The 14,579-nt window shown below is 43.6% G+C and overlaps 1 protein-coding gene across 1 annotated transcript in view; it reads left to right on the forward strand.

Moving 5' to 3' along the window:
• The window catches only part of CD302 (CD302 molecule), a 237,817-nt gene that overhangs the window by 40,102 nt on the left and 183,136 nt on the right, over nucleotides 1-14,579 (forward strand). The window contains exon 2 of the mRNA XM_085645466.1: nucleotides 295-402. Within this exon, the coding sequence (XP_085501592.1) occupies nucleotides 295-402 (108 nt within the window). The remainder of the gene's footprint in view (nucleotides 1-294; nucleotides 403-14,579) is intronic.

Below are 14,579 nucleotides of genomic sequence, written 5' to 3' on the forward strand. Positions count from 1 at the left end.
AACCTTGCCCCACCGCTCTTACCTGCATGGACCGCTGATGCTCTAGCATTGCTGTGGGTTGGGGCACTAGCCTGGTAAGTACTTGCTCAGGTGTATTCTACAACTGCAGACATATATTGTCATAATTCTATCTTAATTCTATTGATGTGCACTTTAATGTCAACAAATAGGACACAACTTTAACTACTGCATGCATTCAAAACATTGTGCCATTTGTATGTGGATAGCATAAACTCATTTTCGGCACAGGTGTGAATTTTCTGTTTTTAAATTAATTCATGCTTTACTCTGCAGAATGCCCTTCGTCCATGTGGATTCAGTTTAGAGGTGGCTGTTACACTCTTCTTCCAGCAACATTGACAAACACATTCGGTATCGATAAAGCACGAGAACTTTGCAAAGGTATTGGTGTAACTTGTTTTCACATCACTTTTGTCCCTTCTCTGAAGTTGTTGACTTGCAAGAATCATTATCTCATTTTAATCAGTTCTTTTGAAATGTACTCAGATTTTATTCATTGTTTTATAGTCTGAGATGTTCTGTCTTCTGCAACATCCTCGCTAAGCTCTATTCACTCTTTTCCTGCAAGTGCATTTATGAGATGTCATGAGTGATCTCATCAGTGATGTCACTGACCATGTCATGGATGATATAATATGTGAGGTCAGAAACAGAGCATTGTGGGGGTGTAAGTTATAGTTAGCTCAGGTAAGTCTAACTGCAGACTTTCTATGGTTTTCTGTGTGTAAAATCGGAACGTAATTGTAAAGTCCCTGTAACCTTTGTTTTTATGGTCATTTTCTATGTTTTTTTAAACATAAATTGTACTACAATTTGATCCATAAGTTCAATTTACTAATACATTTTCACCAGTTTATAAATACATTTTATTCACACAACTTATGTAGTCTTTCTATAAATGCAATGCACCAAGTCTTTCTTTTTTTTAAATTCATTTTATGGATCCACGGATCCATTCCCAACCAAAGGCACACATTCAATACTAAAACAACAAAACATTTAACACAAACATATGCTATTGCAATTTCTATAAGTGTATTACTGCCTGTGTGTGTGAGTGGCTGTGTGAATGACTGTATAGGTTTGTGAGTGGCTGTGTGAGTGGCTGTGTGGGTGGTTTTGTGGATATGTAAGTGGTTGTGTGAGCGGCTGTATGGGTGTGTGAGTGGGTATGTAAGTGGGTGTGTGAGTGAGGGTGTGAGTAGCTTTGTGAGTTGGTGTGTGAGTGGTGTTGTGGCTATGTGAGTGGCTGTATGGGTCTGTGAGTAGGTGTGTGAGTAGGTTTGTGAATTTGAGTGGGTGTGTGAGTGAATGCCTGTGTAAGCGTCTGTATGGATCTGTGAGTGGGTGTATGAGTGGTTTGGTGTGTGTGTAAGTGAGTATCTCACTGAGTGAGTGTGAGTAGGTGTGTGGGCCCGTGAGTGGGTGTATGTGTTTATTTATTGGGTTCTGGATCCACCACGAAGCATACAGGGGGTCAAGCTGAACACCGTGGAGGATCTGCAGACCGTCACATGTTAAAAAACATTTTTGGACAATTTCTTGTCCTGGAGAGGTCCTTCACAGTCAGGGAACCTCTACCCTGACCTCTTCTGTCATTTTAACATTTTATTTTCCCCCACCCGCCATTCCCGGAAAACCGTGTTGCGATGCACAAAATGGCAGGCGCAACTTTCCTCTCAGGCTGCGGCTAGACAATTAAGGCATTTGCTGTTGACGCGTGGCTTCGCTGATCCTCCATGATCATTTCTAGATATACATAAATCTTTTTACTTTAATAACTACAAAAATACTGAACAGATTTACATCATATTACAAAAAGCACTCTTTCTGGACCAAGATCTAGCTTTTTGCCAAATTTGGTGTGTTTGTGTTCAGCGATTCGGGTTGTAGTCGTGCCTATAATCCCTATGGGAAATTGCATGGGAAAACACATTTTGGGACCCCTGACCCCTTATCCTCGGCCCCCGCTTGACGTCTCACTCTGAGGTTTTCCAGACAGCAGCTGAAGTGCCTGGCAAACTAGTTTGAAAAATGTTGTGAAAATTCGTCAAAATGTGCCTTTCATGGAAACTACGTCCTAGTTCATTATTTTCAGACTCATTAACTTAATAATGTGTTCATAGGATGCTGTCAAATCTTCACGAGCCTTACCTTGCAGTCCGAAAAATGATCCTGCAGAGACTATATTAACCAACTCCACCATCCCTCTCCTCCTAACTGCATAGGTGAGGACAAGGAAGAAGGTTGGGGCCTGGGAGAGGAGCCCCTGGAGGTTTTGGAGGATATTTCTCTGTGGTTCCAGTTTGAACAAAAGAACAAGGTCAGGACCAGGAAAACGTAACATGTGTACGTGTACCCCTACCCACCCCGGTCACTATAACTACCAGGAAAGAGTACTCAGTGTATGTTGATAGGGTAGGTGCAGAAAGGAGCGAAGGGCAGGGATCCTAAAAAATGACAAAGAAATGTTTAGGACTGTGCACATGCTCACCCTTCACATAAGAGGAGAAACAGTCTTAGTATATATTCACCTTGGAATTACCAAGCAGATCCCAGTCCAGGAACTTCTCTAAGGATTACTCAGTTATGATGTCACTGAGTGAGTAAATCAAGGTTTGCGGTCCGTACGCATTTACTAAAAACTATTCAGGCTTTGATTAAACTGCACCGATGAAGATGCTCCAGTGTGTATTAGCAAAGTATATACAAAAGTGCTCCAGCGCTATGTCTTGTGACGCAGGTACAGATTATAGTTTGAATCTAAACCAGCAACAGAAAACGGGCACACACGCTTACTACTGCTCGTGTGGACATCGAACCCCGTGGTCCGGGGCCTTTTATTCACGTCATCAGGGGACAGCCACTCTTAATTCCAGCCAGTACCATCAAACATAACATTCATCCTTTAGCTTAAATAAAAAATAAAAAAAGAGAGAGGAGAAAGAAAGAAAGAAAACGAAAAAAAAGCGAAAAACAAAAACTGAGAGAAAAAAACCATACGCCACAAACACGAGTATATGCTTCAGAACTTTAGATCAGCACTAAGTCCTTTAGGCGGGAGGATGCTGCAGGACATGGTCGGAGGTGGTATCTCCCATTCCGCGCCGACCATCATCTCCCCTGGTCCCTGGTGAGCGCTGACAGCCATTAAGGTCTCCCTGAGAAGAAGGTTCCGAAACCGTGTGTGTAACAGTCTCAGAACTTCCGTTAAGATCCACACCACGTGTCCCAGGTGAGAAACTTCATCATCAGGGGTTTCTGGAGAAATGTGGACATCATCGAAATTTGCCCCCCCCCCCCATCCATCATTTTATAAGGTGTTCCTGTCCCTGGGCTTCTCAGACTTATGTACTCTTTAAAACAGGATGCATTCCTGGTGATGATCTCCCCTGCCTTCTGGGCCGTGACCATTGTCCCTTTCCTAGTTTGAATTATCCAGGGGTCTACCTCAAAAGTAATCGTGAATTTTCTCTGGGGACGCAGGTCTTCACCATGACAGCTTCGCCAACAGCAAAAGATTTTATCTTAGCTCAACGGATCCTAGACATGTTGTTCATTCATGGCCTGCATTACCTCAGTTTCACCGCAACGTGTTCCTGCAATTCGGATGGTTGGTTCACCTGTGGTATGATATCACTCAACCCTCTGTTAATACAGAGAGAGACCGGACTCACTTGAGTTGTTGAATGAGGCGTGAGTCGATTCTCCCTCAGGAACGTATACAGCGCACATTCCATGTTCTGGCCACAGGCTAGTGCTATTCGAAGGACTTTGTTCAGTGTGTGCATAAAATGCTCCGCCTCCCCATTGGCTTGGGGCCAACGAGGGGTGATCTTTCGATGCTGAACACCCCGAGACAGTAGATATTCTGAAAATTCATGGTTGGTAAAAGGCGGGCCATTATCTGTACGCAATTCCTTAAGAAGTCAGTGCGTGACCATTATCTTCTCCAGCTGTGGTATGGTGTTACTTGCCATTATTGAATCCAGGATTTCAACCTATGGATATTTCGAAAATTCATCAATGACGACTAACATGTGCCGTCCATCAGGGAGACTTCGAAAGTCAGCGCTAGCCCTGTGCCAGGGATAAGATGGTATGGCTTCTGTGATAATTGGAGCGGGGGTTCCGCTGGGCCAGTTGCTTGACACAGAGGGCACTGGTGAACGGTCCACTCCACAATGTTGTCAAGGTTGGGAAACCACACTTTACAACGCAAACAAGATTTAGTCTTAACAACCCCCTGATGGGCCATGTGCACTAAATCGATCACCCGCTGCTGTAGTGTCCTGGGAATCACTAAAGGAAATCCTCTCACGAGGCAACCTTCTGGAGATGCTGCCAGTTCGACACGAACGTTGTATAATGCGCTCAGGTCTGCTCGTGCCTCTTTGGTCCTGCAAGGTAACTTCTCCAGCAGCAGGTGCCATCTCCCCGAAGACACTGCAGCGATGGCCAGCTGCAAGCACTCATCCCCAATTGTGACACTCACGATTGCCTCCAAAGAAATGGGTCGAGGGCGTGATCACTCCAACACTAGCCTGACATATTCCTCCACCTTGCCTGCTGCAAGCTCTTCCTCTTCCGTGGCCGGTCAAGCGTGTCTGGAGAGGAAATCAGCGGGGTTGTGCGCCCCTGTACGATAGACTGGAACTGATACTCCTGCAACTGCAGAATCCACTTGTCAATTCTCGGCGGTGGCTTAGAGGAATGACCCATAAAAAGTAACCCATTCATAAAACAGCTGCCTATAGAGGTATAGGTGGAAATGGCGACTGCCCCAATGAACGCCTATGGCTTCCTTCTCAATGTTCGAATATCGTTGCTTGGTATCCGTCGGAGCATGACTCGTGTAAGCCACAGGAGACCATTCTCCATCTTTCTGCTTCTGTGACAGCACAGCGCCAAGGCCAAAGGGGCTTCCGTCCACTGACAATCCATACTCTCGGGCTGAATCGAAATACACCAGAGTGGTATCTGCTGAGGGAGCCTGCTTGGTGTCCTTAAAGTCTTGCTCTTGGGCCAGCCCCTAGTCCCAAATGAAATTTGTTTTCGTTAGTTCCCGCAACGGGGCAGTATGGCCTGTCAGATCTCGGATGAAACATCCACAGTATGTGACGATGCCCAGGAAACTCCTTACATCAATGTGGGAGCCGGCGCCGTCTGGGTGTCATGGACTTTGGACGGATCCGGTGACACTCTGTGCTGAGTGAAACGGTATCCAAAGAAATCAATCATCGTCTTGAGAAACTCACATTTGTCACGATGGATAATAAGGCCACGCTCCTGCAGACGCTGGAAAGTATCTCTCAGGCGGTCCATGTGTTCTTCAAACCTGGGGGCAAGAATGTCATCACTGACATTGAGAACTCCTTTTAGGCCTGCTAGCACCCCTCGGATGGTGTCTTGAAAACCTTTGGCGGCACTGGACACTCCGAAGCTAAAGCATTTATATCTCCAAAGACCAACATGTGTCGAGAACATGGTTATGGCTCTTGACTCAGGGCCCAACAGCAGTTGATGGTATCCTGCTCGTAGATCCATTTTGGAAAACCATTTGGAACCGCTCACCTCAGCCACAATGTCCTCTACGGTAGGGGTCAGATGACGCTCTCACCGGATTGCATGATTGGGTAACCTCATGTCCACCCAAATTCTCACCTCACCTGGCTGTTTGGGCTTCCGTGCTGCAACGATGGGAGACACCCAGGGAGTCAGGCCATCAACCCGTTCGATAATGTCAGCCTGCTCGAGTTTCTTCAACTCTTCCTTAACTTTCAGTCTCAGATGAAACTCCACTCTTCTGTGCTTGAGGGGCACTGGCTGAATGGAACGATCGATGTGAAGGTTGACCATGTGATTTTTAAGGCATCTGATGCCCTCGAATAACAGTGAAAATTCTGCCACTAATGAATCCACACTTTCTCAATGAATGGAAAAAGCGAAAGCCACCAGTTGTAGATGTTCTGCTGTTCGACAGCTTAATAGCATCCCTGATCCCTCCTGGGTAACATATATTTTAGTCCGAGTGGAATGGGAATCATAAGAGATACTAGTAGTGAATACTCCATCCAATGAAAGAGGAGCTGTGGACCCATATACAAACACTTGAGTTGACGTGCGTCATAGAGTCGGTTGTAAGGGAAGAGTCCGCAGCATTGAGCGAGCCATGATGTTCATAGACGCCCCAGTATCGATCATTGCTTGAACCGGGTGTCCTGCGATCAATACTTTACACCTCAGGGTCTGCCTCCATGGACCTTCATCTGGTTGCATGGCGTGAATAACGACGACGTGGATGGCTCCCTCCACGTCGTCATCATCCATGTCCCCATCTACTTCCATGGAATGAGGAGTCCCCAAAGCATTTACTTCTTTTTGCGGTCCTCCTCGGATGGCAGAGCAACACATTTTTGCAAAATGGTGAAGCTTATTACATGCAGAGCATCTTTTACCTTGAGCAGCTAACAGGCCTTGGTGGGGAAAAGGCCTGTCGCATCCGTAGCATGTTCTGTTGGAAGTTTGTGACTTACTGTGCACCAACTTCTTGCCAGAATTTCCAGATAGTACAGCATTGACCGACTTAGTCTTCACCTGGCGTTGTAGAGCTGCCACCATGTGCGCCGCTCGCACTTTGGACAACTCCTTTGACCATCCCATTGTTAGTATGTCCGCCATCACCATCCCCAGGACTTGAAGTATGTGCTCCCTCAATTTGGCGGACGCACATCCCTAAATAAACTGCGCACGTATCTTATCATTGGTGTCCAGCAACGAGCACATGCTTGCCAGCTCTTTGAGCCAGGCATAGAAACCATCTACGGACTCCTCTGGGAGCTGTCTCGCCTGTCACAGTAGGAAGCATTTGCAATCAGGGTTAGTGAGATGTCCAAAATGGGCGGTCAGGGCTGCCTTCAGTGTAGCATAGGTATGCAGCAGTCCAGCTTTCCCTACTGACTTCAGTAGCGTGTGTAATGCAGCACCATCCAGGTGTAGTAGCATAGGGCATTGATGTTGAGCTTGTATGCCCACTGCCGCAAAATAAGTTTCAAGGCGTTCTAGCGAGTCCCTCCAATTGGCTGCCTGTGCCGATGGTGGGCCATCAAGCAAGAACGGCTCAACAGGTGGCACAGTGGACATGATAAATGATGAATGATAGTCCCACTGATGCCACAAAGACCTTTTGACACTAAGATGGACCACCCTCGAACAAACAGGTGCAGGCTTGTGCTACGTCCCAGGCACATAGAATTGTATGCTGCCTCGTGGGCCCCTCCAGCAAAAACACAGCTTGGATTCAGTCATAAACAAACTTGCAGTTCTACCAGGTACCTCCAAATACAGGATATTGCAGGGCCACAGTTGACAAAAATGTCCGGTCTTCTCATTCCAGGTGTCCCCAGCTCTTGTCCACTCTCACGGGGCCCAGGAACAAAGGCACTGCACCAGCAACACTCCAGGTGCCCAGTGGCGGCAATCAAAACAGTCTCTAGGCCGCCGCAGTGGAGCCCAGCACGGCCTCACCAGACAGGGCGTGGCCAATCCTCGCGGCCCGTAGCAGTGCACACAGCACACACGGGGCGGCGTCGACGGCAATACGCCGCGTCGGCTGCAGGAACACACCACACGGACATGGGTCAAAACAGGCAGATAGCAGTGCAGCCCGTTCTGGCGCCACATACAATGCGTTGTGGACCCCTCGTCCTCGCAGCAAACGAACGGCGGCCTGGAGCAGTTCAACGGACCAAGACCACCACCACGGAAGACAGGAACAGCAGAAAATGCCAGAGGAGTGGATCCCACCTTCGTGACCAGTTGTCCTGTTGTGACGCAGGTACAGATTATAGTTTGAATCTAAGCCAGCAACAGAAAACGGACACACACGCTCACTACTACTCGTGTGGACGCCGAACCCCAAGGTTCAGGTTCCGGTGCCTTTTATTCACGTCATCAGGGGATGGCCACTCCCAATTCCGGCCACTGCCACCAAACATAGCACGCTATTGCCAATAGAAAATGACAGCGCTCCAGCGCCTAATACTCAGTCATAAATGAAAGCGATTGCGCCTAATATTCAATCCTAAATGAAAGCGCTGCAGTGTTTATTACTTAATCTGAAATTAAAGCGCTCCAGCGTTTATAGTCAAAGCAAAGAAAGTGCACAGTTCTAATTACCTGCAAGGTGCTCCAGCGTGGAGAGCTAAACACCTATAAAGTGCTTCAGTGCTTATGGCCTACAAAAACACCACCACTGTAGCGTGCCTCCCAAACATATGCACGCCCACCAGGCGTGTTGCAGAGAACATGTGTCAGTGAAACCAGGTCGTCGTACTCACTGCCCTCGTTGGAGCTGAAGACTGGACAGCTTCAGGTAAAGACACATGTAATGCAGCTTCTACACACACAACTATAAGCACCATATATCCAAAACTTCAGGAACCAAATCGGATACGAAGTATCTTTGGGAAGAAGGATGAGGGTTTTTCAGTAAATCCAGTCCTGCACTGCTGACCTCCCAGGGATATGGGAACCAAAGAGAAGGCTGCACCACTAACCCCACATCCGAGTACAGAAAAAGGAGCAGCAGTTCAAGGGCTGGTTTGGTGACTGGAACTATGACAGGTGCCAGCTCTGCCTGCTGTGCGTCTGAATTCCTAAGATCTCTTTATATGGATGTGCCTCAGATAAAGGTATTCACTTTTATAAAAATTTACAGTCAAAACCTCACACTAACCTCTTCTCCCCTCTAATGTAGGTAAAACTTGGAAATATTCCTTTTGTGACAGTTCCTATAAAGATTCGCCGAAACTCACTTTATCTTACTCTTCGAATTGCGTCTGTTTATTTTCCCTGAAAGAATGTATGGTTTCATGCCCTAATATGTTATACAGAAATATTGTCTGACATAATTATTGTGTACTAAATATGTTTTACAAAATATAATCCTATATTTAATTCAACTAGGGCAATATCGTATAGATGATACTCAGGACACAATATGTATATCAGACATTAGTCTGACAGCGTTACACTCTGGAAGGTACATGTAAATATGTATGAACACGTCATTGATGTTTCACTGTTAATGATATTATTGTATATTGAAAACAACTATGTAGCATGTCACCAATGACACATTAATGTAAAGCAATGTCTAGAGAAGTTGTACAAACCAGAAAATGAATAAAAATTTGTTATAAAAAAAAAACAATAGTCTACTCCACCTGTCTGTAAGAGTCGATTCATACGGGGACTCTCTTACAACGTGTGTAAAATGACAAATGTGTAATAAGCCAAAATCTCAGCATTTTCTTCGGGACAAAGTATTTCACCTGTCACTGATAGTTTGCAGCACTGTTGTAAAAAAAATGCAAAAAAATATATATCTATTAGTCTGACAGCATTATTTTGGTTCCACACTGAGGATACACTATCTTTATTTAGCTTTTTCCTCCTTTACTTTGTTATTATCCCTTTCACTTCTGTGTAACGGCAGTGCTCATTTTATGTAAACTGTTCTATTAGCCTCAGGGTCCTAGAAACAATAAATATATCTGAGCATTAAAATAAATAATGTTATTAAGGGGACTATAACTTGCTGCAGTATTTAACTGCAAACTATAATTATAATTGTACATGGTAAGTAACTCTAAAAAATAGATATGAATAAGCAACACCCTATTTGCATTATGGAATTGAAATGTATGTTGCTCACATTTAAACATTACCACCAGGTTTATTACAGCACTCCTGAGGATGTCTTTAGGCTTAATTTGAATCTTTTTTTGGATAAAAAATTTAAGAATTGGGTTTTATTGTCTTGTTGCTGGCAGAAAAGTATGTAGTTGTTGTTTCTCTGAGTTAGGTTGACATGTAGGCTGAAGGTGTCAATCCCCGTGTTTTGGTCTGTAAGGCTTTGGTAGGGTTCTAGAGTGACCCGTTTATGACTGACCGACTACCACTGCTGTGTCGCATGTGTGTTACTGCTATGATTGGCTAGTTGACTGATGCCACGTATGCTAAGATGGTTTTGATGTCTGTAGCATATAGGTATCAATAATAAAGAAACAGTCTGTGTGTAGTGGCATATCAATTGTGGGGTTTACAGTCATTCTTAAGGTGAAACTGTCACACTTCTAAGCATTTTTGGAGGGGTGCTGATTTTAAGTATATTTTATGGGCCTTTTGATGGATGATGGTAAGGAAATGCATGAGTTGTGAGGTTGGAGGGAGTCCAATTAAAGTTAAGTAACTGAGGGGTTTTATTTTTGATGGTGGGTGGCTGACAAGCTGTTAGTGAGTAATATTGTGAAAGCCAGTGGGTGAGTTTCATAAGTAGATTTGTCGATGTTATGAGTGGCTGCATGTGTATAATATGTGTCTGGGGTGTAGTGGGTGAGAGGTGCTGCCAGCGGCTCTGGTTGTAGGGTTCTTGTTAAATTTCCAACAGTAAAGAGCCATAAAATCCAGAAGAAGATATAAGGAGTTTAATGAACAAGGCACAGTACTGCTCAGTCCGGGTCCAAGAGCAGAATGACAAGAGATTCAAATTCTAATTGAAATCATAACTAACTGTGTGGCAAGTGCCAGGATTAAAAGTATACAGGAATTGAAGGGGAAGAAACACAAAAGGATAAAAGGATAAAAAGGTTTTGTAACAGTTCTGTGATTGCAGGAAGTTGTAAGCATCAATAAATGTGTGTTGTGAAATACTGTAGATGATTAGTATTGTCACTGACAGAGTCCCCATTTAATATGAAGAAAACAATATTAACAATGGTCCTGGCTGGTAGACACCTCACAGTGGTTGCAACCTGCTACACATTTCATAGTGGCTTCATAATACGCAGGTCGACAAGGGTAATTTCTTAAACCCAACAAAATGCAGAGCCCCCTGGAAATATTGGGGCCGATTCACAAAGTTAAACTTAAACATTTGTCTAAGTTTACTGCTTTCGATATTCACAAAGATAAACTTAGACCAAAAGCCTAAATTTACTACTTTTCGGTATACACAAAGGTAAACTTAGAGCAAAAGTTTAAGTTTACTAGTAGTAACTTACCTTTGTGAATACCAGAAAGTAGTAAACTTAGACTTTTGGTCTCAGTTTACCTTTGGTAATAATGAAAAGTAGTAAAGTTAGACTTTTAGTCTAAGTTTACCTTTGTGAATACCGAAAAATTGTAAACTTACACAAACGTGTGAGAGTGCCTTTGTGATTCAGGCCCATTGTTCTTTGATACCACAAAACTTTGGATTCTCTAAGGTGACGCCTTATATTGATGACTAGAGAAAATGAAACCCAGAATAGACTTTTTAGAATGAGTCAACCTATTGTTAATTAGGCCATCAGCAAGAGAAGGAGTTAAGATTCTTGTATCTGTAGCTTCTCATTAGAAAAGAGGCATTGTCTACAGCTGTCTCCACTGCCTATACATGTGTTCTAGTGCTACAGCTGCTGGCTGAATGTGTTACCATGGTCCAGTTTTAAAGTGGTTCTTATGGTTGTGAAACGTTTAGATCAGAATCTTGTTGCATTTGTGCTCTATAGAAAACTCCTGGCTATCAGAATCTAGGCAAATGACATTTGGACTTATGATTTACTCCCAAGTAGAGTAAAAGGCAGGTGTCCTCTCTTGAAACCCCTGTCAGTGGTATTAATAATTTCAGATATTTGGATATTTTGATACCAGTAAAACTAGGGAAGGAAGAGGGTTTTGTTAAACTTATTTGTGAGGTTCTGAGGCAACATTAAACACTTGACCACGCTTCTTCTATTGTTATTGTAAAAAGCATCAATATAATCTTTTTGCCAGTCCTATAAATTGCATCCTCGGTTAAACGTTTCACCTTATTAAAATGACGGACAGACAAATCTATTTATGTAGGGCAAGGGTCTACATAGTTTCAATTGCCACTTTGTGTAAATACATGAGAAGAAGTGAACAGGAATTGATTTATTTTGAAGTATTTAGGGGTTTTCTTTTGTGTTTTATATCAAAGGAAGATGCCAACCTTTGCCCATTTTGGAATTTGATTCTTACATTTGAAAATGAAGATCGTGAGCAAAGCTGAATGTCAGGCGGGTATCCTCTGAGGTGATGAGGGACAGTGGACTATTGAGCTAATAACCAAAGATTTAGGCATCTATTGTGTCTTTTAAGCATCGCAACATTAATACTGAAGGTGTGTAAATAGTCTTGAGTGATGGGTAGGCACAGTTTGTGTCGGTTGTCCTAAGTAGGAATTCAGCCATCCTCACTTTGTCTGTCTGTATCTCAGCTCTTGTCATATCACTGAGGAGTTGTTTTAGTAGTTTCCAGCAGACAAGGTACTTTGGCTGTACCTGTATGACAGGTGGGATAATTTTAGTCTTTGTACCACCAGAGATCAGCCCCCTTGGTTTAGTCATTTGGACAGACTGTCATTGCTTTGGCTAAGTGAAAGTTCTTATTTGCGGGGGCATAGCTATCAATGGTGCAGCAGTGGCAATGGGACTTAGATGCCTAAAGATCCAACTGAACCCTGATTAGTGCTTGATTTTGCTACCCAACCTTGCTTGAAACAGGGCCCATTAGACTCTTGTTCCGCCACTGCCTACTTGCTTTATAGTGTGTCGCCTGTTTCTGATTTTAGCCTATGTTCTAGAAGGCTTTTTGCATGGTGCAGAGAAGTATAATCATGCCCCTGGTGTCAACTAGGTAACCAATGCAGTACTTTTAAGGTGGGTTTGATGATACTCAATTTCTTCAACTCTAGAAACAACTGTGCCGAACAAGTCTAAGACTGTGCTCAATACTGATGGTGATCGGGAGGAAGGAAAATGGGGGTATGCGAAAAGGCACACAAGATGTTGCTTGTTTACTTTTTTAAGGGAAGGCCTTTGTTTCATGTTTTGATTATGTATCTAGGCAGTCTTCTGGGTCTTTGGAATCTGCGTGGCCTTTGCTCAACTGTGTAATATGTGATTCAGAAGCAGGGGTTACTTATACATATGGATCATATAACTCAACGGAGTAAGTTATGTGTGTTTAATGCATATGGGAGGAGTGGCATAATAGAGGTTTTAAAAGTAAACAGCAAAGAGGGATTGAAAGTGGGCTAACCAAAGTGGGGCATCACTTTGAGATTGCTTTTTTGAGTCTCTTGTGCAAGAGGTCAATGATATGTCCAGCCATCCACATTGGGCCCTTCACTCATTGGTTAAAATCCAGGATCCCGATATTCTCTACCAGTTCACCATCCTTTTTGTTTGCTCGAGTCTTTCCTTAATCTAACTCTCCCATCCATAATCTTATGTTACTCCCTTGTTTGAATGCATAATGTTAGTTCAAGCTTTCTAATCCAAAAATGTCGTGCTGTAATCTCGTATATGGTAGACAAAGTTACAATACAGGATGTGCTTTGGTCCATTGTGGATCTTGAAGGCAACCTTCAAAATAAATTGAATAGTGATAATTGACTCTTTGCTAAATATTACCAGTACATCCACTGCTCTCCATCTTCCCTGTTTTCTAGCTCATTCCAGAACCTGTGGAAGGAATCTTATTCATAATAGTCACCTACTTGTCACCAACCATATTTCAGTGAGGCCTATAATTTAAGTAAGTAAGTAAAGTATTTGTAGAGCGCATGAATGCGTGGCGTCTTGGCACTAGAAGTGACATGTCGTGAGTGACCAGGCTCAGTTACGGAGTTTATTTGGGGGGAAATAGCCAGGTCTTGACCATTTTCCTAAACTGAGACCTATTGGGCTGTAGCCTAATAGTAATCGGCAGCCTGTTCCAAAGTTTGGCTGCCCGGTGGGATAGGCTTTTCCCTCCCCATCTGGCTTAATATAGCCATTTTATTTTTTGAAGTCTCAATCAAATACTTTTGTGTTCAATGTGTGTTAATCAGTTTGGTTGTATAGTAGATACTAATATACGTGATAGTTGGCTTCAGTGCTATCTTCTGTTGGCCCTTAGTTCTGCTTCCCAGTTCTGGTTTTTAGTGGGCAAGCATTTGGCACTGCTCTAATTTGTGGGTTGGCTCTTGTGAGGTCTGAATTGATTTCCTTAGTTGCGTGCTCTCCCTATGTCTTTTTTTCTGGTAAACAATCCTCTAAACAGTTAAAGTTTGCATCTTATGGTGTCACTGGATGTTGGTCCCATATGTTCTGTGGTTTGCAGCATGGAGGTGTTTGTTGGTTGTTTATCAGGGAAATGAGATAGTATTACATTTCTTAACTTGGTCATTGCTGGGCCAATAGTTTGCTTCATGAACTGAGGGGAGACTATATTACACACTTCTGTCAAAAATGTTCGGTATTTATGGTTTCTAGGTCAGAGAGATATGGGTGTTTTTGTTCAGTGAAAGACTATGGGCATACTTTTATGTGGGGCAAGCTAGCTGTCAAGCACCTCTAACAGCTGGAGCACCACGTCTGGTGACTGAGCGAAATCTGGCCTGCCTAATTTAAAGTTCACTACGCTTTAGCAGATAATCAACTCCAAAGAAGCTTCCATCACTAAAACTATAACTATTTTGGTGAATCCACGCAATGCTCATCAGT

Source organism: Triturus cristatus, chromosome 3_1 (assembly GCF_964204655.1).
Source record: "Triturus cristatus chromosome 3_1, aTriCri1.1, whole genome shotgun sequence".
NCBI lineage: Eukaryota > Metazoa > Chordata > Amphibia > Caudata > Salamandridae > Triturus > Triturus cristatus.